The sequence below is a fragment of the Coregonus lavaretus genome (assembly GCF_964263955.1).
Source record: "Coregonus lavaretus genome assembly, chromosome: 13".
NCBI lineage: Eukaryota > Metazoa > Chordata > Actinopteri > Salmoniformes > Salmonidae > Coregonus > Coregonus lavaretus.
In genome coordinates, this window is record NC_140000.1 from 19,711,860 (window position 1) to 19,732,366 (window position 20,507).

The window sequence follows — 20,507 nt, forward strand, 5'->3', positions numbered from 1 at the left end:
ATAATGTTAGTCAAAGACTGTTTTGTGATATTCATATTTGTATGTCTCTGTGGAAAGTTGGGAACAGATAAGGACACTATGACTTTGTAAATGGGGTGGAAACGCCCACAAAGTTTGTATTAAAAAGTACAATAAATAAGTAAACTGAATAACAACACACACACGTCTCATGTTTCCACTCTCAGTTCATTATACAGTCCCAGTGTTAAATTTGGGTACTTTTTTTGTTGAATCTCAGTGTTTCTCCTCCCCATTCCTTGTCTGATGCTGGGGTGGAATCCAGTTTTTTTTTTGTGGGAGGATATGAGATTCCAGCCAGGATGTCAATGGAACGCTGATAAGAAAAGTTAAGTCCTTTTCCTCTTGACTGGACATACCAAAACGGACTCAATGGCGACGAAGGTATGATATATCACCTTGTAAGAGTTGTTTTCTTGCCATTAATAATCTTTCTAAGTAATTCATAATCTGTTTATTATTTTGATATCCAGAATTTTGATTCAAACGCACAGGAGACTGTCATCAAGTTATAAACTAGGGCGCCGGCTCTCACCTATAGGACTTTAGTGCAAACTGACATCAGCGCATGATGTACGCTAAAGCGCTAACATGTTAGAGCGCATCAAATCGAAACCAATTTTGTGATTTAACCAGAGTATATAATTAGCCTACGTTATGCTCACTGGTCTTGTGCATTTCATTTCCACACGGAATGCGCAATCTGGGTGCTAGTTATTTTGGAGCAGTTGAGTGTCCTGTGCCTCGACAGTCGACGCAGTGTAATAGAAAGCACGGGGAATCAATCAGGTTCGCGCATCCCTTCCTACGGAAACGTTGGAATGGGGTCCATTGCATGCACAGCTATCATTTTTGCTTGGCTATTTGAATACTATCTGAATTTATTTCAGTGAAATTTGGTTTACAGCTACCATTGATAGTAAAAGTAGACGCCTCGCATATAGAATAGGTGCAGTACAGTGGGATTTAATGAGCCCAGAGTTCAGCGCAGGGATATGCAATGTCTTACAAAACGCTACCCGAGATGAATAGGAGTAACGTTCTAACGCGTTGGCCAACACCCAGAATGTAAATCTGTGAGAGCTGCCAGTGCAGACTGACAGGGGGTTCTGCAACGCTTGAGTAAGATTGTTAAATGAATGAATGAATCAGTCAGTCAATTATTAGTTTAATAGAATTCTGCTGAAATATACACTATGTATGCAAAACATTAGCACCCCCAAATGCCCTCAGAACAGCCTCAATTCGTCGGGGCATGGACTCTACACGGTGTCGAAAGCGTTCCACAGGGATGCTGGCCCATGTTGACTCCAATTCTTCCCACAGTTGTGTCAAGTTGGCTGGATGTTCTTTTGGGTAGTGGACCATTCTTGATGCACACGGGAAACTGTTGAGTGTTAAAAAAAAAAAAACTGAAGCATTGTAGTTCTTGACACACTCAAACCGGTATGCCTGGCTCCTACTACATACCCTGTTCAACGGCACTTAAATATTTTGAGTTGCCCATTCACCCTCTAAATGGCACAAATACAAAATCAATGTCTCAAGGCTTTAAAATCCTTCTTTAACCTGTCTCCTCCCCTTCATCTACACTAATTAAAGTAGATTTAACAGGTGACATTAATAAGGGACCATAGCTTTCACCTGGTCGGTCTGTGACAGTTCACATTTCCTAATTGATTTGATATTTCAGCAAATGTTGATTTATCTGCCACAATATCTGCATCATCATTGGAAAAAAATGAATTGCAGAATCTCAGATTCAGAACGAATTGGTACAATTCCAAAATTCAATTGAGGGTGGATTGTATAGGATTCTAAAGTGTGTAATTTGTTCACACGAGTGTACAAAACATTAGGAACACTTGCTCTTTCCATGACAATCTGTCTGCTGTGTAATAGCAATGTAATTCATTACAATTGGGGAACTCCTTCAAATGCTTCAAAAGTACAGGTCATTTTATCATAATGGTGTGTCATGCGACAAGCCCTAAACAAATGTTCATGACTAGCCCTGAGCCTTATCTCATAGTGGTATTGTTCTTTGGTAAACATTAGCCTAACAGTATTGTGGGTGACACATCTATTTTTTACTACCAGGTGTGCACTGTGCAGGTTACTGATCATAATGTGATTGCAAATGAGTAACTTACACTCATGATTATGTTGTGTTATGCATAGTACAACTTATCTGTCATAACTATTAAAAAAGTGGATACTCCCCTCAAATCTGCTCTTAATCTTTTTGTGTTATTCTCTCTCACACACCCCAAGTACTCAGATCTGGAGTTGGCGTTGAACACCCTGGTGACTCAGTTCCATGGTGCTGCAGCCAACAATGCCCCCACGCTAACCACAGAGGAGTTCCAGACCCTGGTCTCCACACAGCTACCCACCCTTGTCAAGGTAATATGAAACCCCACAGTAAAGTATGACTCTGTTCCAATATGTTCCTTCAGGTAATCACTGATCTGAATTCAGGAAATCTGTGTAGTTTAACATTTTTATTTTAGTCATTTAGCAGAGCGACTTACAGTTAGTGAGTGCATACATTTTCATACTGGCCCCCCGTGGGAATCGAACCCACAACCCTGGCGTTGCAAGCGCCATGCTCTACCAACTGAGCTACACAGGACACCCTAGTTTAAACCTATCCAGCCATGTTATATCAATTTTTATCCCAAGGAAAGGAGGAAGGAAGAATGCATTTTATGTATTGGGCCAGGGAGAGGTCCCTCATTTTGCATGATAGATTCTTCCCTCCCATGGCAACCTCTGTGAACAAATAGAAGTACAATCCCAAAATGATCCTTTAGCAGTCTAATCTCTCCCATCTGGCTGTGTGTTGCCTCCCCCTTGTGGAGCTGAGAGGATTGGAATTAGATTGTGGCTCCACCTAGTTCAACTGGATATATTGCATAATTACATTCTTACATCTATCCAGCCAGTACTGATTCATGGTGGGTGGATTGATGGGGTGGGGTAGGGTTCAATAAGAGCTGTTTGGATGGATCTATTTAAATATGGACCATAAATTATGTTGACGTTATATTGTTCTATCCTTTAACAAAATAAAACATACACATACAAACGACAACATCACACAAACATCAACTACAGCACACCTTCCCAGACCCACATGCTCACACCCCCATCTCCAGCGCCCGCATCACTCTCTGCCACATCACTCTCTGCCACATGGCCTCAAACTTTACCATTTTGTTTCTCTCTGTCGCCCACACACTTTCAACATTGTGTTAACGATGGAGTATTGGTTGATTTCCAGTTTTTAAGTGTACGTTTTTTCAAGATGATTGACGAGAAAAATATCGTCCAACCCATTGGGTATCTCACTGCACCCTCATATGCCATGTCTTGAAATACAGTATGCAGACAGATCGATTAAAATAATTTTACATTGTAATACTTCTGACAGACAACTTTCTAACTCCACCCATAACTTTTTGACTTTATAACTTTCTACCCTTTCTAATAGCCAGCAGGAGATGAACAAGGCTTGAGCCAGCTGCTGCAGCAGATTGGAGTGAAGGATGGAAAGGGGGTCTCCTTTGAGAATTTTTGGAACTTAGTCCAGACACTGGCCACCATACAATATGGACAGAGGAGCCAGGAGAAGACCATCAAGTGTAACTGCGTTCTACAGTGAGGACCTGGTCAAACATTATTTTAGGAAACCTACCACTTAAGGGAACAGTTTACACCTAGTGTTCTAACTTCCTAACCCCTCCTCCCTGGCTGTTCACACCTGGTTGTTATGTACCTGCCGTCTGCCGCAGAGGGGGTTAATAAAGTTGTAGGCCTATTGGATGGTTAAATGAAAGGTTTACATTATAGTCTTCTATTCCATCTGCAATTACCCAACATTATTATTTCAACTGCTTTGTTATGTCTGTTTTTATGGATAATAGCATGCTATTTATGTTTTCATTATTTACATTGTTGTCACACTTATTAAAACCAACATGTCAAATGACTAGAAATGAAACATAGTATGTGTGTTATTTTCATGAAAATTGTTGAATAGGCTATAGGCTAGGCCTATATCATGGACGCTACCAACTCTAGAATACACAACAACACTATTCAGTCTACTCCTTTATGTAGGTCTGACTCCACCTACTGACTCTGGATCTGATAATTTGTCATTCCTAGTGCTAATGTCAGAATTAGAGGAAGAGTAATCTGATCCTAGATCTGTGGTTATGCGGCAACGTCTCGCTCAAAACAACCGAACCACAGAGTTTCTAAACCCAGAGGTTGAACATTGCGAGACTTCCGGGAACGCTTGCTAAACAGACCAGGCCTGGACTTTGGGTTTGAGAAGTCAATGGACGTGCTCGAGAGGATCAAAACTGTAATGTATCATGGGTAAATTGACTGATATACAAATAATAATCAGTAGTTATTTATGATAGAAGGTGATTTGTAGATCAGTCAGTCGGCAGTCGCCTGCACTGTCTGCTGCAACGTCGAACAAGTCCAATGAGAGAAGTGAAACATTCTTCCTTAGTTGTTAATTTTCTCGAAATCTAAATTCCTTAGTTGTTAATTTTCTCGAAATCTAAAGGCACAACTTAGATTCGAGCCAATGTCTTAAGTAGTTGAACATGTTATAACTCCAACCTCGTGAAAGTGACAAACTGACACATTTTCGTCAAAAACAACTTTATATGACCTCCCGAGTGGCGCAGTGGTCTAAGGCACTGCATCGCAGTACGGCAGTCCAGGCTCTGCCGGCCACGACCGGGAAACCCATGGGCGCACAAGTCGCAACGCCATGGTTGTGGGTTCGATTCCCACGGGGGGCCAGTATAAACAAAATAAAATGTATGCACTAACGAACTGTAAGTCGCTCTGGATAAGAGCGTCTGCTAAATGTATATATGCGCAGTTCGGCGCAAGACGACTGTTAGACCGGATGACGTGTTTCTGCGCATGAGCTTAGCTAGCCAACGTCGCCATGACAAGAACCAGTTTATGCATGCTCAAACTTCTTCCGTTAAATGCAAAAACAGTTTAACGGATTTTATTGTCGTTTGCGTGCGAATAATCATCAAAAGAGGTAAGTCTCGCCTTAAATAGGCATACATTATGATTATGAATAATAATGCAAGGCTCGTTTTTCTCTCGTTAAAATCTATTTATCCTGGCACGACTCTTCCACACAGATGTACAATGGCGGGCGAAGCGACGGTGACTTTCCGTTGGGGCCGAATGTAGTAAAAGAATCGGGAACCTATGGAAATTGTGTCCTCTGTGGGATAACTTTAAGCCATGAGCGATATCCCCAACTTCTTCCCTGTTTGCACTCTATTTGTCAAGCATGCCTGCCCCCAGACAATCCAGGGATGCAGAAAGGTATGAAACACTTTTGTTGAACACAACTGTGGGTTTGGTGAGTTTACTGTATCGAGCCTTTGGAATAAGGACGGTTCTATCTGACATTTCGGTCAAAAATGAGTTATTCACATAGCTAGTTAGAGTTGCTTCACTGAGTTGCTCTTTAGATGGTCCTTCACATGTGAGACATGTCGGAAAAAAATAAAAATGTAGACTTTTTATCTGCACAAACAGCTTTGCTTTGAACTTGGTTTTATAAGGTTCTATCTGCAATTCAATCACACAATGCTGGGTTTCCAATGAAAAATAATTGCATGTAAAGTGATGTCATGAAAGAGGAAGACATCACAAAACGACTAAAATGTAAATAGTTCTGAGACTCCATATTTTACATTTTTGTCATTTAGCAGACGCTCTTATCCAGAGCGACTTACAGGAGCAATTAGGGTTAAGTGCCTTGCTCAAGGGCACATCGGCAGATGTTTCACCTAGTCGGCTCGGGGATTAGAACCAGCGACCTTTCGGATACTGGCACAACGCTCTTAACCACTAAGCTACCTGCCGCCCCATATCTCAAAACTATATACATTTTGCAGATTACATTTACCAGACACTCTTATCCAGAGCGATTTACATGAGCAATTAGGGTTAAGTGCCTTGCTCAAGGGAACATCGGCAGATTTTTCACCTATTCGGCTCGGGGATTAGAACCAGCGACCTTCCGGTTACTGGCACAACGCTCTTAACCACTAAGCTACCTACCGCAGATAGAACCAATAGTTGATTATTGATTATTCGTATCATGACGCTCCTTTGCAATTATTTAGATTTTTTTCACCACTTTTGTAGAATAATGCCTGGCCACAACTTCTGCTCTTTATGGGAAAAATAAGTAAATACAGGTACCTTGGAGCATGTTAAAGGCCCATTGGAGAGGCATCCCTGTTTTATCTTGTTCTATATAGATATTGAAGGAGTATTTCACTGAAATACATACATTTCATGGATAACTAGCAAGTAGTTTGCTTGCTCTGGGCATCAAAGACCAGAAAAATATATTAGTTTACTCATCCAGAGCTAAGCTTTAGCCATGTTGCTAGTTATCCATGGTGTATTTGACGTTTTAGTGAACTATTCCTTTAACAAATATATGGTGAACATGAATTAATGTATTTATGTGGTTTGAAGGATGGAGCGGATACTCTTTATTTAACTATTTAAATGGCTTTACTTTTCTTTTTAAGTTAATCTTATCATTCAGTGCCAGATATAACCTTTTTACTCAACCCACAGATGAGAATGCTTAATATCTCATAAGTAGACTTTTGGCAGATAGAACCTTATAATTCCAAGGTCACAGTATCATTGTCTAGGGGAGAGGCCAGACAAGACAATCACAGTGTTTTAGACAGGAAACATTGAGAAGGGAAACGTTACAACAAGTCTTATTTCTTATCTTCAGATCTCTCTATCTCTCCAGCATGTCCGTCCTGTGACCTGCCATTCAATATTCTGAAAGTCAAAGATAATCTCTTTATTAAGAACTTTTCCAACGAACTCTGGACTAGTAATGTCAAGGTGAGAAATTTTTGGGGCTAATATGAATATCTTCCATCAATAATAACGCAGTCAATGATAGTGCTGTTCCCATAGCCTGTGAATGCCTTTATTCATTCTGTGTATTCCATCATCACCTCTGTGACTGCAGTGTACCTGTTGTGAGGGGTTCGTGGTGAGTGGCTGGTGTGTGGAGTGTGGAGAGGCGCTGTGTTCGGAGTGTGTATCTGCACACAGGAGAGTGAAAGTGACGAAGGACCACACCATCCGGCTCCAACCCCCAACAGGTCTGCCCTAGAAAATCATCATCAGGAATTATATAGCCTCAATACCATGCTATTGAACACTATGGCTATTCTTTTGACATGGAGAATTAGGCTTATCTGCTCAAAGAGTCGTACAAACATCATACCATCTTATGCAAACACCTTGTAATATTCAAGTTATATTTTATTATCTGGTCACTGCACACACACACACACACACACACACAAAATACCTGGGCCTCCCAAACTTACACTTAGAGGTCAGACTGAGCCAGACACAGCTATCAAACACTTAGTTTATAATACCAGGACATACTTACTGAAATAGCATGTTCATATACTAGAATGTATCACATTTTTGTATTCCCCTGCAGGAGTCTCCACCCCCACAGTGTTTTGTCCCTCCCATAAACATGAGCCAATCAAGCTCTTCTGTTTGACCTGCGATCAGCTGACCTGTCGAGACTGCCAACTAATGGATCACAGGAACCACAGGTACGTTTCCTTGCATATTGTAAATACAGTCACAGTATCATGGAAGGTGAGGTTGGGCCTAGTTCAAATACTGTAGAAGAAGCATCCTTACCTACCTTAAAGTAATCGCTAAAAACACAATTAGATAGGTAAAAATAAGGATCCAGTCAAGTGATTACTTAAAGGAAGAGGATGAGATGGATTCTTTAAGCATTTGAACAGGGCCGAAGGCTGTTCTCCTGAGTCTCCTCTTCTATTCCCATGCAGTTTCCAGTTCCTCCATGAGGCGATGGCCAGCCAGAAAGAGCAGCTTCAGTCCCTGGTGCATAGAGTGAGGCAGCAGAGAGTTGCAGTGAAGCAGAGCCTCCTGGACATGGATGGCAGGTAATAACTAGTCAATTACACTGGAATGAAATTACAATATTGGAACAGGAGTTTCTTGTCACAAGGCATGAACTTCATGTCACAGAAGTAAATCTTCTATATTGTTTACAACTACGTCCTCTGCATCTTAGTTGGAACAGAAACATTTTTACATTTACATTTTAGTCATTTAGCAGACGCTCTTATCCAGAGCGACTTACAGTTAGTGAGTGCATACATTTTTTTATTTTATTTTGCATACTGGCCCCCCGTGGGAATTGAACCCACAACCCTGGCGTTGCAAACACCATGCTCTACCTACTGAGCTACATCCCTGCCGGCCATTCCCTCCCCTACCCTGGACGACGCTGGGCCAATTGTGCGCCGCCCTATGGGTCTCCCGGTCACGGCCGGCTACGACAGAGCCTGGATTCGAACCAGGATCTAGTGGCACAGCTAGCACTGCAATGCAGTTATTTTCTCAAGACTGCAGCTGCAAATTGAAACTGTCAGTCAGTGGAGGCTAGTTACTTGAAAAATTGTTGTTCCTTATCTGTTGACCTAACCAGGAAAACTCTGGACCCTATAAGGCATGACAGTGATTAATCAGTTGTAAAAAGGTTTTATAAGGGCTATGATGGGACCAGTTTTTCCTAATCAGGTCACACGGTTTTAAAAAACTGGGTGGGAAACTCCTGGCCCTGGGGGGGGATGAAAACCCTGTCAAACTGCAGCAACCTTATACTTGTTCATATTAATAATATTTAGACTAGATTAGGAGGGGGATTTCCTCTACCCAGAGACAACAACTGATAGACAATAGAACTCACATGGCTGAGCTTGCTTTATGCATGTTTGCATCATTTAAAAAAAATGTTTACGTCATTTAGCAGGCGCTCTTATCCAGAGCGACTTGCAGTTAGTGAGTGCATACATTATTATTATTTTTTAATTTTTTCATACTGGCCCCCCGTGGGAATCGAACCCACAACCCTGGCGTTGCAAACGCCATGCTCTACCAACTGAGCTACATCCCTGCCGGCCATTCCCTCCCCTACCCTGGAAGACGCTGGGCCAATTGTGCGCCGCCCCATGGGTCTCCCGGTCGCGGCCGGCTACGACAGAGCCTGGATTCGAACCAGGATCTCTAGTTTGCCTTAGACCACTGCGCCACTCGGGAGATCATGCAGGCTTATGCAACTGTAGGCCTTATAAAAAATTAACTCACATCTGTCATCACTATTATGTTGAATGATTAATTCCAGTTAATAATTTTGGATTGAAAACGTATAGGCAGCCTAGCCAGCCCAATTTTGAATATAGACCTCATTTAATCACATTCACATTTTCTCTTGACACACAAATGGACTATAAATACGTAACGTTACCAATTAGTTACCCTGACCAACTGGACAGCGCACATAGACTGTATGCAGCTGCTCTTATTAGTAGCCTACAGACTAGTTGATCAGACTGAAAAATTGTCTCGTTTTCATCCCATACAGCATGTCAGATCTCTAATGTTTAGGTGTAGCCTAGGCTGCTGCAGGGTTGTTGATTTCATCATAAATCAGCCATAAATCCCCTTGTGACAGGGGGAAAGGAAGCGTGTTGTGTGCAACAGGGAGAGGCAATTGAATGCAAGCTTAATTTTTTGTTGTTGAAATGAAAACATTTCTAGCCTGTCTATCCATGGGTAACAGGTTGATGTGTTATACTCATCCCACTCAGTTTTCCACCACAAAACACCAGAAAATGGCCAAAAAGAGTAGAACTAGCTCACCTGCTTTTACACTGATTTGACTATGAAATGTTCAATGTTTCTTTTGAAAAAAGATTTCAAAAGGAATAGTTTCACCATATTAAAACGAGAGTACAGTAACTTGGATGACCTTAAAATGAGGGACAGACGTAAATGAATCTCTAATCACATTAAATAAATAATAATCTTCAGAAATGACTTTGTCAAAGCAAAAAAATAACTAGGGCTTTACAATGATGGTGAGAACGTAGAGATTTTATTTATTTAAATGGGTTAAAATCTTCCTAGAAGTCAGAGGGTGCACGGAGGGACATGTCAAAATGCAGAATTTTGGCACTTTAGCAAGTCTTTGTTCATATTGAAAATCTGATTTATTTAATTCTCCATGTGGTCTATATTAAAGGGCACTTCATTTAATATAACAGGCTTTTAAAATTCAGTATTGGTAAACAAGTTCTACTTATATATCAAAGGGATGCAAAAGGCATTCATTTTGTGGAACGACCCACATGTTCTCTCCCACTCGCAGATTGCTGGACATAACAGAACTCAAGTCAAAGCTGAAGGAGAGCCTGAAGAGAATGCTTCTTGCCACTGTTCAACTCTTAAAATCGAGAGCCTTGTCGATCTACAGCAACATAGAGGTATTTCAGCTACCCAAGACTAACACCCTGCATGAAAGCTAAAGAAAGTGTGTGTGTGTGTGTGATTTTACTCTCGGTTTGAGTTGATAAAATGCTTGCTCATGTCCACTCAGACTATGTGTAATGCCGAGGTGGCGGGGATCGAGACGAGACGGAGTGCACTAAACAGACTGGGGCAGAGGCAGGAGTATGTTGCTGACTTTGCTGAGAAAGCCCTGAATGTTGAGGACTTCTTTGCCTTGCTCTCCTGCAAAGGGCAGGTAGGAACCCACTTGTTCTGACTGTACAAGGCTGCTCACACATTTCTTTGTTTTTCTTTTGGCTTATATGAGAGTGCCTTATCCCTCATCTCCCCCAAAGACACTTCACAACAGGGTTTGGGTCAATTCTGAATTGAGTTACGAATTGCTCTTTTATTAAAATTCTTGAATTTGAATTGGCCGCACCCCACATGAAGCAGAATTTGAATTGAATTTGAATGAAAGGAAGTGGAATTTAATTATATAAAATTCAATGAAATTCAAATGGCTTATTTATTCAACAAATCACCATAGAAATGTTTATTTTGACATAATGTATGGTTACCAATACCATGTAGCATAAGGTTGAAACATTTCATTTTTAAAACTCATTCTCCTAAAACCATTTTAAATAATTACAGTGGTCTGGAAATATTCTAAGATCATGTTGTGGGTTGTCTATAATAATTAATCATTCCCTTAATGTTTTTAAATATCAGAATACATTTCCCAGAATGCATTAGGTCAAACACTGCAGTATCTCATGACAAAGAAAGATACTGTTTGACATCTTTGAGTTATAATTAAACTAATATTTGAAATGGTATGTGTGTATTCTTTGAATTAATAAGTGGCATATCCTTTTTGATAAAATATTTGTCAAATGAATGAGACTTTCATGTTTCATGTCTTAGTTCAATTGGTTTGAATTAAATTCTACTTCCTTCAATTCAAATTCAATTTAAATTTCGCTTTCTGTGGGATACGGCCGATTCAATTCAAATGTATTATTCGTATTGAATTAACTTCAGAAATTCTGCTTCACAAACATTACCACATCAACACACATGCACAACCCTATCAACACATGGTCCTCTCATCCACAGATTGGATCCCAGTTACAGAATCTCTTGACTCAGAGTACTGAGCCCCCGGGGACCATGCTTAAGTTGCAGCTGGTGGTTACTGATGACTTCAAGAAGCAAATTGCTTCCTTTGGTAAGTCAAGATACTCAATCTCCTATTAATGTAGGCAGTGCTGTCTTGGATTTAACAAAATCCTTAGATAAAATCAGAAACATTTTTTTTGTTGCATTGATTACAACGTAACGATGTGGTAGTCCAGTGATGCCCATTTAGTGTTGTTAAAATAGCGTGCCAAACTCAACCCAAGGAATTTTGTCATTTGGCATGGGGACCTAGGACGCAAGCTTGAGACCGTCTGGTCTTGACCATCACATTTATATCATTGCTCCTACAATAGTATTATTTTTCTTCCTTTTTTCCAGTTAAACTTTTGGGTGATATTGTCCCCTTTGCCCGATCAGATGTTAGTCAAGACAGCAACCCTCTGGAAAACCAAGAAAGACCCAATGCTCCCTCTGGCCAGACCTCGTCCAGTGGTCCTCACATTTCCATCCATTCTGTTCCCCCTCTACATACCCCTGTCTTCCAGCCCCCATGCCCCTCTTACACTGCCCCATCCAGTCCCCTCAGTCAGCCCTCCACTTCCCAGCCCTCCACCTCCCGTGAGCAGCCTCCTCCTTATCGCTCCCTGCCTGTCTACACCCCTTCAAACCTTCCATTGAGCCATCCTGTGGCACCCCAGCCCCACCCATCTACACTAGCCCCATCTCACTCCTCCCTGAATAAACATAATCCACCATTCTGTCATCCATCAAACCCTGCCCAGCCATCACTTGTCCCTGCACTTCATGTCCAGTCACCATTGGTCCCCACAAACCATGCCCAGCTATCCCCTGTTCAGCCTCCGACCTCCCCATCTCTCCAACCACTGATCGAGGCCACACCTAGACTTTATGGTATGTTCAAGGCAACTCCTCCACCTGGACCTGGACGATCTCGAAGAGCTAAGGATGGAAAGTCCTGGACGTTCCACTCATACTCACCTGTAGAGATCTGCCTCCCACCTTCTGGCTCCCCCTCTCCTGCACCCGTAGCTCAGCATCAGAATAGGAACTTTCCAGAATCGCAGCTACTGTGGATCCTCCATCAGCCTCCCTCTGTAAACCCCATCCCTGTCCTCCCGGTGAAAGCCCTAGCAGACTCCCCCTGTGATAGAAGCCTGCCCTCTACTGGTCTGGCAGACCCTGACCCAAACTCTCAGGCCAGAGAGAATGAGCCCACCTCTACTGTCACTGAGTTGGAGACTGACACAGAGGCAGACCGTGCTATGGAGTTGGAGGACCCATCAGCCTGGGGTGATAGAAATGCAGATGCCTGCTCGGACAGTACTTCTTCAGATCTGCCATTCACAGGGACTTTGTCTACTGAGAGGACCTCTAATCATCTCTCTCACAGTGTCTTAACCCAAACCCACCACCCCAAAAAAGAAATTGACACGGACCCTAACAGTAAACCCCATTCTGTGCGTTGGACCCATACTTCCCCCCACAACAATAACAAGATAGTTTATGACCAACAACATGAGGAAGCTAAACATATCAGGTCACTTCATCAGCGTGTGAACAACTGGAGAACTGAGCTGCCAACACGCATTAGAGAGCTACTGGAGGGCCCCTATCCAAGCCCCACCAGGACAGGTTCGGTGGTGGCCACTGAAATGCCAACCAGGCAACCCAACACCACCCAGCCACCGAGCTCGACCAATGGCAACAATGTTAACAACTCAAGGTCCTGGCAACCCAGGGTCTTGATGTTTCGGTTACCCATCCCCACCCCCACTCCTGGATGCGCTCTTCCTCAGTTCCTGCTCGTCCCAGGGACCAGCAAAGATGAGATTATTCTGCAAGAGATTGCAGAAGACCACCAGGTAAGCACACTGCTGCACTACATGTTTTGTTCTTGATTTAAAGTCTGGGTTAAGGTTAGTGATAAAGCACTTTACGTTGTCCTTTCTAGCTTAGCAAGATATTGATGATGATCTCTATCCCCTCCGCTGTTGTTGCAGTCCCATGGCGATGACATCACACCACCAGAGTCAGACAACCTCCTCTGGACTAAGGCCCTGTCCTCCCCAGAGAGTCCCCCACTGCTCCAGTATGTGAGCTGTGCGGCCTGCCACACTGTTGGCGGTTCGCTATTCTGTGTGGAGTGTGGGAGGGGCTACCACCAAGATTGTCATATCCCACCGATTGGTCCTTCCTTCTGGTAATCTCTCTAAAGACTTAAAGTAATAGTTTCTGTGTAAAGTTCCAGTTTGGTGGAGTTGATATTGAGGGAATACTCTAGTCTGAGTTCCTTGTGTTAAAGCTGTGTGCTGTCTGTCTCCCACTCTGGTAGGGAGGAGTGGAAGTGTTCTCTTTGTCAGGACCTGGCCGACACCACAGACCCCTACAGTGATGACAGGCACAGGACTATGTGCCTCAGCCTAGCAGACCAGAGGGTAAGATTCACCCCGTTGTGGATTTGAATTTGGATCCTCCTGCTAAGTCGGATAGCATTTAAATTGAGCTTTTGGACCTGTAACGTCTTAGATTCAATGGTGGCATTAACCAGATCTTTTTCCTTCCTTTGCTAACAGAAATGTGAGCATCTCCTACTCTTTCTAAGGTGTGAGAATGACAGAAACATCCTTTGCAGCACGGCTGAGGTGTGTATGAAAAAAATATATTAAAAACATGTAATTTTTTTATGATCACTCTGTCCTGGCCAAAATTGCATATTGTAACTCAATGGCATTAGTGATATTTGTAAATAATCTTATCTGTTGCTATTATTTAGCACATTTATAATGAGAGCTCTCATACTTTTGTCTCTTCAGCCCCCCTCAGATTCAATATGTCTTGACTCCATACATGGAAGGCTGCTACAACATCGATCACCCCCTTACCGTACCCCCTCCGAGTTTGTCTCTGACGTCTGGGTCCTTTTCGACACCATGTTGATGAACTCAAAGGTTGTCACATCTTTTAAAATGTAATTTTAATGAAAGCATTTGCTAAACTACCAAATTACCAGAGGATTTATAGAAAAAATACCAGGCAAATTCCATTGAATGTACAAAAAATGTAATCTGTGGGAGACTGTACATCTATTCACCTCTCAATTTTTTTCTCATCTCAAAGGACCAGGAGTTGGTTATCAAGCTACGGGGCAGCTTTCAGATGAAGTTAGGTGAAGTGTTTGGGACAGCTCTCCACCCCTCCCTCCTCAGCCACTCTAACAGCAGCTGGACTGAGACGGGGGAACCAACAGCTGCAGAGACTCTGAAGAGGATGAGGGAGTTGCTGAACGTGTTCAAAGTGCCTAAAGCTAAGAAACATCACTCCCAGGTCAGAGTTGAAGCAGATGAAAATGAAACAAATACGAAAAAACTGAAAAAAGATGCAGACTGAATAATGGCCATTGAAGTGGAGACTCAGAAATGCTATGTTGTTAGTCAATTATATACAACTGACATTTTACTTTTTTTCATTAAATTAAATACAGAAGGGATTAAGTGTGTGACTTTGTTTATTTTTATTTTTATTTTATTTCACCTTTATTTAACCAGGTAAACCAGTTGAGAACAAGTTCTCATTTACAACTGCGACCTGGCCAAGATAAAGCAAAGCAGTGCGATAAAAACAACAACACAGAGTTACATATGGGGTAAAACAAAACAAAGTCAAAAATACAACAGAAATACAATTAATATACAGTGTGCAAATTTAGCAAGTTATGGAGGTAAGGCAATAAAATAGGCTATAGTGCAAAATAATTACAATTTAGTATTAACACTGGAATGATGTGCAAGAGATGATGTGCAAATAGAGATACTGGGGTACAAATGAGCAAAATAAATAACAATATAGGGATGAGGTAGTTGGGCGGGCTAATTTCAGATGGGCTGTGTACAGGTGCAGTGATCGGTAAGGTGCTCTGACAACTGATGCTTAAAGTTAGTGAGGGAGATGAGTGTCTCCAGCTTCAGAGATTTTTGCAATTTGTTCCAGTCATTGGCAGCAGAGAACTGGAAGGAATTGCGGCCAAAGGAGGTGTTGGCTTTGGGGATGACCAGTGAGATATACCCGCTGGAGCGCAGACTACGGGTGGGTGTTGCTATGGTGACCAATGAGCTAAGATAAGGCGGGGATTTGCCTAGCAGTGATTTATAGATGGCCTGGAGCCAGTGGGTTTGGCGACGAATATGTAGTGAGGACCAGCCAACAAGAGCGTACAGGTCACAGTGGTGGGTATTATATGGGGCTTTGGAGACAAAACGGATGGCACTGTGATAGACAACATCCAATTTGCTGAGTAGAGTGTTGGAGGCTATTTTGTAAATGACATCGCCGAAGTCAAGGATCGGTAGGATAGTCAGTTTTACGAGGGCATGTTTGGCAGCATGAGTGAAGGAGGCTTTGTTGCGAAATAGGAAATCGATTCTAGATTTAACTTTGGATTGGAGATTCTTAATGTGAGTCTGGAAGGAGAGTTTACAGTCTAACCAGACACCTAGATATTTGTAGTTGTCCACATACTCTAGGTCAGACCCGTCTAGAGTAGTGATTCTAGTCGGGTGGGCGGGTGCAAGCAGCGTTCGGTTGAAGAGCATGCATTTAGTTTTACTAGTGTTTAAGAGCAGTTGGAGGCTACTGAAGGAGTGTTGTATGGAATTGAAGCTCGTTTGGAGGTTTGTTAACACAGTGTCCAATGAAGGGCCAGATGTATACAAAATGGTGTCGTCTGCGTAGAGGTGGATCTGAGAGTCACCAGCAGCAAGAGCGACGTCATTGATATACACAGAGAAAAGAGTTGGCCCAAGAATTGAACCCTGTGGCACCCCCATAGAGACTGCCATAGGTCCAGACAACAGGCCCTCCGATTTGACACATTGAACTCTATCTGAGAAGTAGTTGGTGAACCAGGCGAGGCAGTCATTTGAGAAACCAAGGCTATTTAGTCTGCCAATAAGAATGCGGTGGTTGACAGAGTCGAAAGCCTTGGCCAGGTCAATGAAAACGGCTGCACAGTACTGTCTATTATCGATCGCGGTTATAATATCATTTAGGACCTTGAGCGTGGCTGAAGTGCACCCATGACCAGCTTGGAAACCGGATTGCATAGCGGAGAAGGTACGGTGGGATTCGAAATGGTCGGTGATCTGTTTGTTGACTTGGCTTTCAAAAACTTTTGAAAGGCAGGGCAGGATGGATATGGGTCTGTAACAGTTTGGATCTAGAGTGTCACCCCCTTTGAAGAGGGGGATGACCGCGGCAGCTTTCCAATCTCTGGGGATCTCAGACGTTACGAAAGAGAGGTTGAACAGGCTAGTAATAGGGGTTGCGACAATTTCGGCTTTGTTTTGGGACATTTGTAACAACTATGCAATATACTATGCAATACTGTAGCCTTTTGTACTGTACGATTCTATGTATGCCTGTGTTTCAAACGTACTAAAGTTGGCCTGGATGAAAGGTGCACTGCATGAGCCTACTGCAATGAAAGATTCAACCAGTGGCCTTGGTGATGCTGAAACAACCCCACCAGATGGCGCCTGAGTAAAAGCTCACTGATCAGGGGTGAACAACTTCTGGCTGTCCTGGAGGGCTGCAGTCCTGATGGTTTTTGATTTTCCCCTAACTGATCAATTAATATCACTGATTCCCCAGGGGTGTACTAACTGTCAATGGTGTGTGCGGTGCACACATTTGCCCTCCCAGAGTTAAAACAGTCTAAAGTGGTTTGGTTAGTGTTTCGCATTTGTCTGATATGTTCATATTTTCAGTAGGTTTGTGTAACTACTCATGTTAGAGGGGATTTAACAATAGATCAAAAGTAATGAAAAATGTTGAGTGTAAGATTTAAACCAACCTGAAACAGTTATTTGAATTATCATAAGAAAACTAGACATCATGATAATTTTTTGTCATTTAGCAGACGCGCTTATCCAGCGCAACTTACAGTTAGTGCATACTTTATTTTAATAATGGCCCCCCGTGGGAATCAAACCCACAACCCTAGTGTTGCAAACGCCATGCTCTACCAACTGAGCTACATCCCTGCCGGCCATTCCCTCCCCTACCCTGGACGACGCTGGGCAAATTGTGCGCCACCCCATGGGTCTCCCGGTCGCGGCCGGCTACGACAGAGCCTGGATTCGAACCAGGATGTCTAGTGGCACAGCTACACATAACTGTATGAGCTCTATTATCAACTCAACATGTAGGCTATACAGTCAGCCTTATCAAATTAATCAGAGTTGTGACCCAGCCCACTTAAACATGCTATCTTCTCATTGGTTCATAAATGGCTCCACCTATCCTCCAGCACTTGTAAACTGTATATATTTGTACAGTCACTTATATCAAAATAGCATAATTCCAAGAGCATTTTGAAACATACTCCAGTCCAAATGGTTGTCCAGGTCAATCCCAGCTCGCACCACTGCAGCAAGCCAATTGAGGGAAGTCAGCAAAAACTGGAAGCTAATATCTTATTACTTGGGGCTGAAAATGTTGGGAAATCAGGTAAGAATGTGATCTTGTCTTTGTGCACCTTGCAATGTTCCCAAAGAAAGGTATTTTCAACAGTTAACGAGTTATCATGTGCTCCGCCATCCTTCACGCAATGGGCATTCAATGTGAAGCATGTGCAGGAATCTGGAGTATGGACAATACTGTTGATCTGACGGAAGGCCTTCCAATTGCATATTGTTAGGGAATTTATTTTCAGTGACAATGTACACTCAACGTTTGTACAAGCTCTTAAAATACATTTTGATTCAACTGTACACAACTTTTTGTATTTTCCAGCACTCACCGTCCGATTTATTACCAGAAGATTTATTGGCGAGTACGGTGAAATAGGTAAGCCTGCCAAATGCGTGCGTAATGCTGACCATTTTATACATTATTATGTTTTTTATTTAATTCATATGTTTCTCTGTCAGAATCAATTTACAGTCATATTGACAAAATTGACGGGAGGGAAATATCCTTCAACATATGGGACTCGCTCTACCCACAGGTAAACACTCTTGGACTAACCAAATGTCGCCACTCATCAATACGCATTGGCCATTGGCAAATGCTTATCATCTAACCATAGTGACCACTCATACGTCATGTTTTTGTGTGTTTTTAGGACAGTGCAATAACTGAGTCCATAAATGAGAAACAGCTTCAATGGGCAGACGGTGTGATACTGGTATACAGCATCTGCGACCGCTCCAGCTTCGAGGTAGTGTGTCAACAAGTGCAGCGGATCCGCCACGCCAGTAGGAAGATGTCTGCAACGGCGCCCATCATCATTGTTGGAAACAAACGCGATTTGCAGCACCGACGGTCAGTCTCGAGTGAAGAGGGCCGACTTCTTGCTCTCTCGGAAGACTGTGTATTTTTCGAGATATCCGCAGCTGAAACATACCACGGTGTTTTGCTGGTGTTCCATGGACTGATAGATCTTATCAAAGAGTCGAGAGCTCTGCGGAAAGGTGCCGCGGGTATTAAAAGTATAGTGAGAAACATGTCAGCTGTATTCGGGAAGAAACGTGCAGAGTAATCTGCCACAGGAAAGGCGACATTATGCGCAATGGGATTTGGGTAGTCAACATGTAGGGAGGCTACGCCGTTGGCCAATGCAGGCTTGGAGGGGCAAGTGAGAAAAATTGTCTATGGCAGGTTGTAGTCCAACAGCAGGTGCGTTCTAACAACTTCAAGAGGTTTTGAGAGGGAACTTAATTGGGACCGTTTTCAGAGAGGAGAAATTGGTTCGTTCTCTTGTAGAGTTGAATTGCAGATGGAAGCAGTCATTAAATAATTTCTTATACTTTTTTTATGTTGAAAAGTAGGTCTACAGTACTGTAGATAAACTGTATGAGAAATCATGTGCTATGCCATCCTTCACTCAATAGGTATTCAATGTGAAGCATGAGCAGGAATCTGGAGTAGCTGACATCTGACAATACTGTTGATCTGATTGAGGTCCTACCCATTGACAATTGTTAGGGAATTTCTTTTCAGTGACAAATGTACACAAAGTTTGTAAAATGGTGAAGGCTTGATGTATACATACATGTATAATATATTATACATGTATAATCAGCAATGCAAAACGGCAAACAATTAAATTGCAGTATTATACTTTATCTGAAAACAAACAACTTGAAACTTAGCAATTCTATGTTACAAGTTCTAGCAGACTTGATGCTTATATGTGCTGTGCACACGTTGTTTGAGAAAATTGTAAAAAATAAATAATAATAATGAATATATTGAAATGTGGATAAAACAATTGAATTTCTGTGTAATAAATCTTGGGGAAAAGTTATGTTGTAATTTTAACTTTTATGTAATGCATGAAATAGGAATGGGTTAATCTGGGAAAGTACATGTATGAGCTGAATACTGTACAGTAGATAGGGAAATTACACTTTATTTCACTCTTCATAATCTCAATCCATTTCACCTCAGCAATACAAATGTTATTTCTTTCTTGAAAACAACCAATATTATGTTGCTGCATACTATAGGACAATCTAAACGTGTCATTTATTATATGTTATGAAATATTACATGTTATGTGATTTTAATAAAGATAAAGACATACACGTTTTCTACTGTCTATTTGTTGCTCATTCCTCAATCCAACACATTCAACTTCTTTCCATCATCCATATTTAAGCTAATCAATCCAGATTTTTACCTTTAATCATGACAAGCTTTGTTTCTCACGACTACTTAGTGTAACAGAAAACAGAATGCGACATCAGGTTAGCACATAATTTAAGAATAGTTAGAGGTCTAATATATATTGGGGTACAAGGTGTATAATGTTACATGATGCTCAGTTAGGAAACCAAAACAAATTTGGGTTGGCGTCTGTACATGAAATAGAGCGCCTGAATCTTTCAGTA

General features: G+C 42.0%; 3 protein-coding genes across 4 annotated transcripts; all 3 read left to right on the forward strand.

Moving 5' to 3' along the window:
• The first annotated feature begins 336 nt into the window (after positions 1 to 336).
• Positions 337 to 4,016, forward strand: LOC311139845 (protein S100-A13-like). 2 transcript variants are annotated; one of them, XM_084174823.1, is made up of 3 exons: positions 337 to 402; positions 2,293 to 2,424; positions 3,515 to 4,016. In XM_084174823.1, the coding sequence occupies exons 1-3, from the start codon at positions 391 to 393 to the stop codon at positions 3,683 to 3,685; spliced, it is 315 nt and encodes a 104-aa protein (XP_084030949.1). In that variant the 5' UTR covers positions 337 to 390; the 3' UTR covers positions 3,686 to 4,016. The 2 variants fall into 2 exon arrangements, with proteins under 2 accessions (XP_084030949.1, XP_084030948.1); XM_084174822.1 differs by having other exon boundaries at positions 383 to 419; positions 3,515 to 3,981.
• Positions 4,017 to 4,983: 967 nt separating this feature from the next.
• Positions 4,984 to 15,112, forward strand: LOC311140131 (uncharacterized protein). The gene is made up of 15 exons (XM_084175070.1): positions 4,984 to 5,101; positions 5,208 to 5,397; positions 6,842 to 6,957; positions 7,088 to 7,223; positions 7,577 to 7,697; positions 7,944 to 8,060; positions 10,331 to 10,445; positions 10,559 to 10,705; positions 11,572 to 11,683; positions 11,974 to 13,478; positions 13,617 to 13,816; positions 13,949 to 14,051; positions 14,190 to 14,258; positions 14,430 to 14,564; positions 14,734 to 15,112. The coding sequence occupies exons 2-15, from the start codon at positions 5,208 to 5,210 to the stop codon at positions 15,001 to 15,003; spliced, it is 3,336 nt and encodes a 1,111-aa protein (XP_084031196.1). The 5' UTR covers positions 4,984 to 5,101; the 3' UTR covers positions 15,004 to 15,112.
• Positions 15,113 to 18,005: 2,893 nt separating this feature from the next.
• LOC311139096 (ras-related and estrogen-regulated growth inhibitor-like protein) lies at positions 18,006 to 20,200 on the forward strand (the record flags this gene model as incomplete). The annotated part of the gene is made up of 4 exons (XM_084173982.1): positions 18,006 to 18,120; positions 18,406 to 18,459; positions 18,543 to 18,619; positions 18,737 to 20,200. The coding sequence occupies 4 exons, from the start codon at positions 18,006 to 18,008 to the stop codon at positions 19,151 to 19,153; spliced, it is 663 nt and encodes a 220-aa protein (XP_084030108.1). The 3' UTR covers positions 19,154 to 20,200.
• Between the last annotated feature and the right edge of the window lie 307 nt (positions 20,201 to 20,507).

Bases quoted from the DNA above. Each gene is read 5' to 3' on its own strand.
- LOC311139845 (XM_084174822.1), top strand. The intron at 2,425-3,514 runs GTAATATGAAAC...CCTTTCTAATAG, and splicing joins AGCTACCCACCCTTGTCAAG to CCAGCAGGAGATGAACAAGG.
- LOC311140131 (XM_084175070.1), top strand. From the start codon at position 5,208: ATGTACAATGGCGGGCGAAGCGACGGTGACTTTCCGTTGGGGCCGAAT. The intron at 5,398-6,841 runs GTATGAAACACT...TCTTATCTTCAG, and splicing joins CAATCCAGGGATGCAGAAAG to ATCTCTCTATCTCTCCAGCA. The intron at 13,479-13,616 runs GTAAGCACACTG...CTGTTGTTGCAG, and splicing joins AGATTGCAGAAGACCACCAG to TCCCATGGCGATGACATCAC.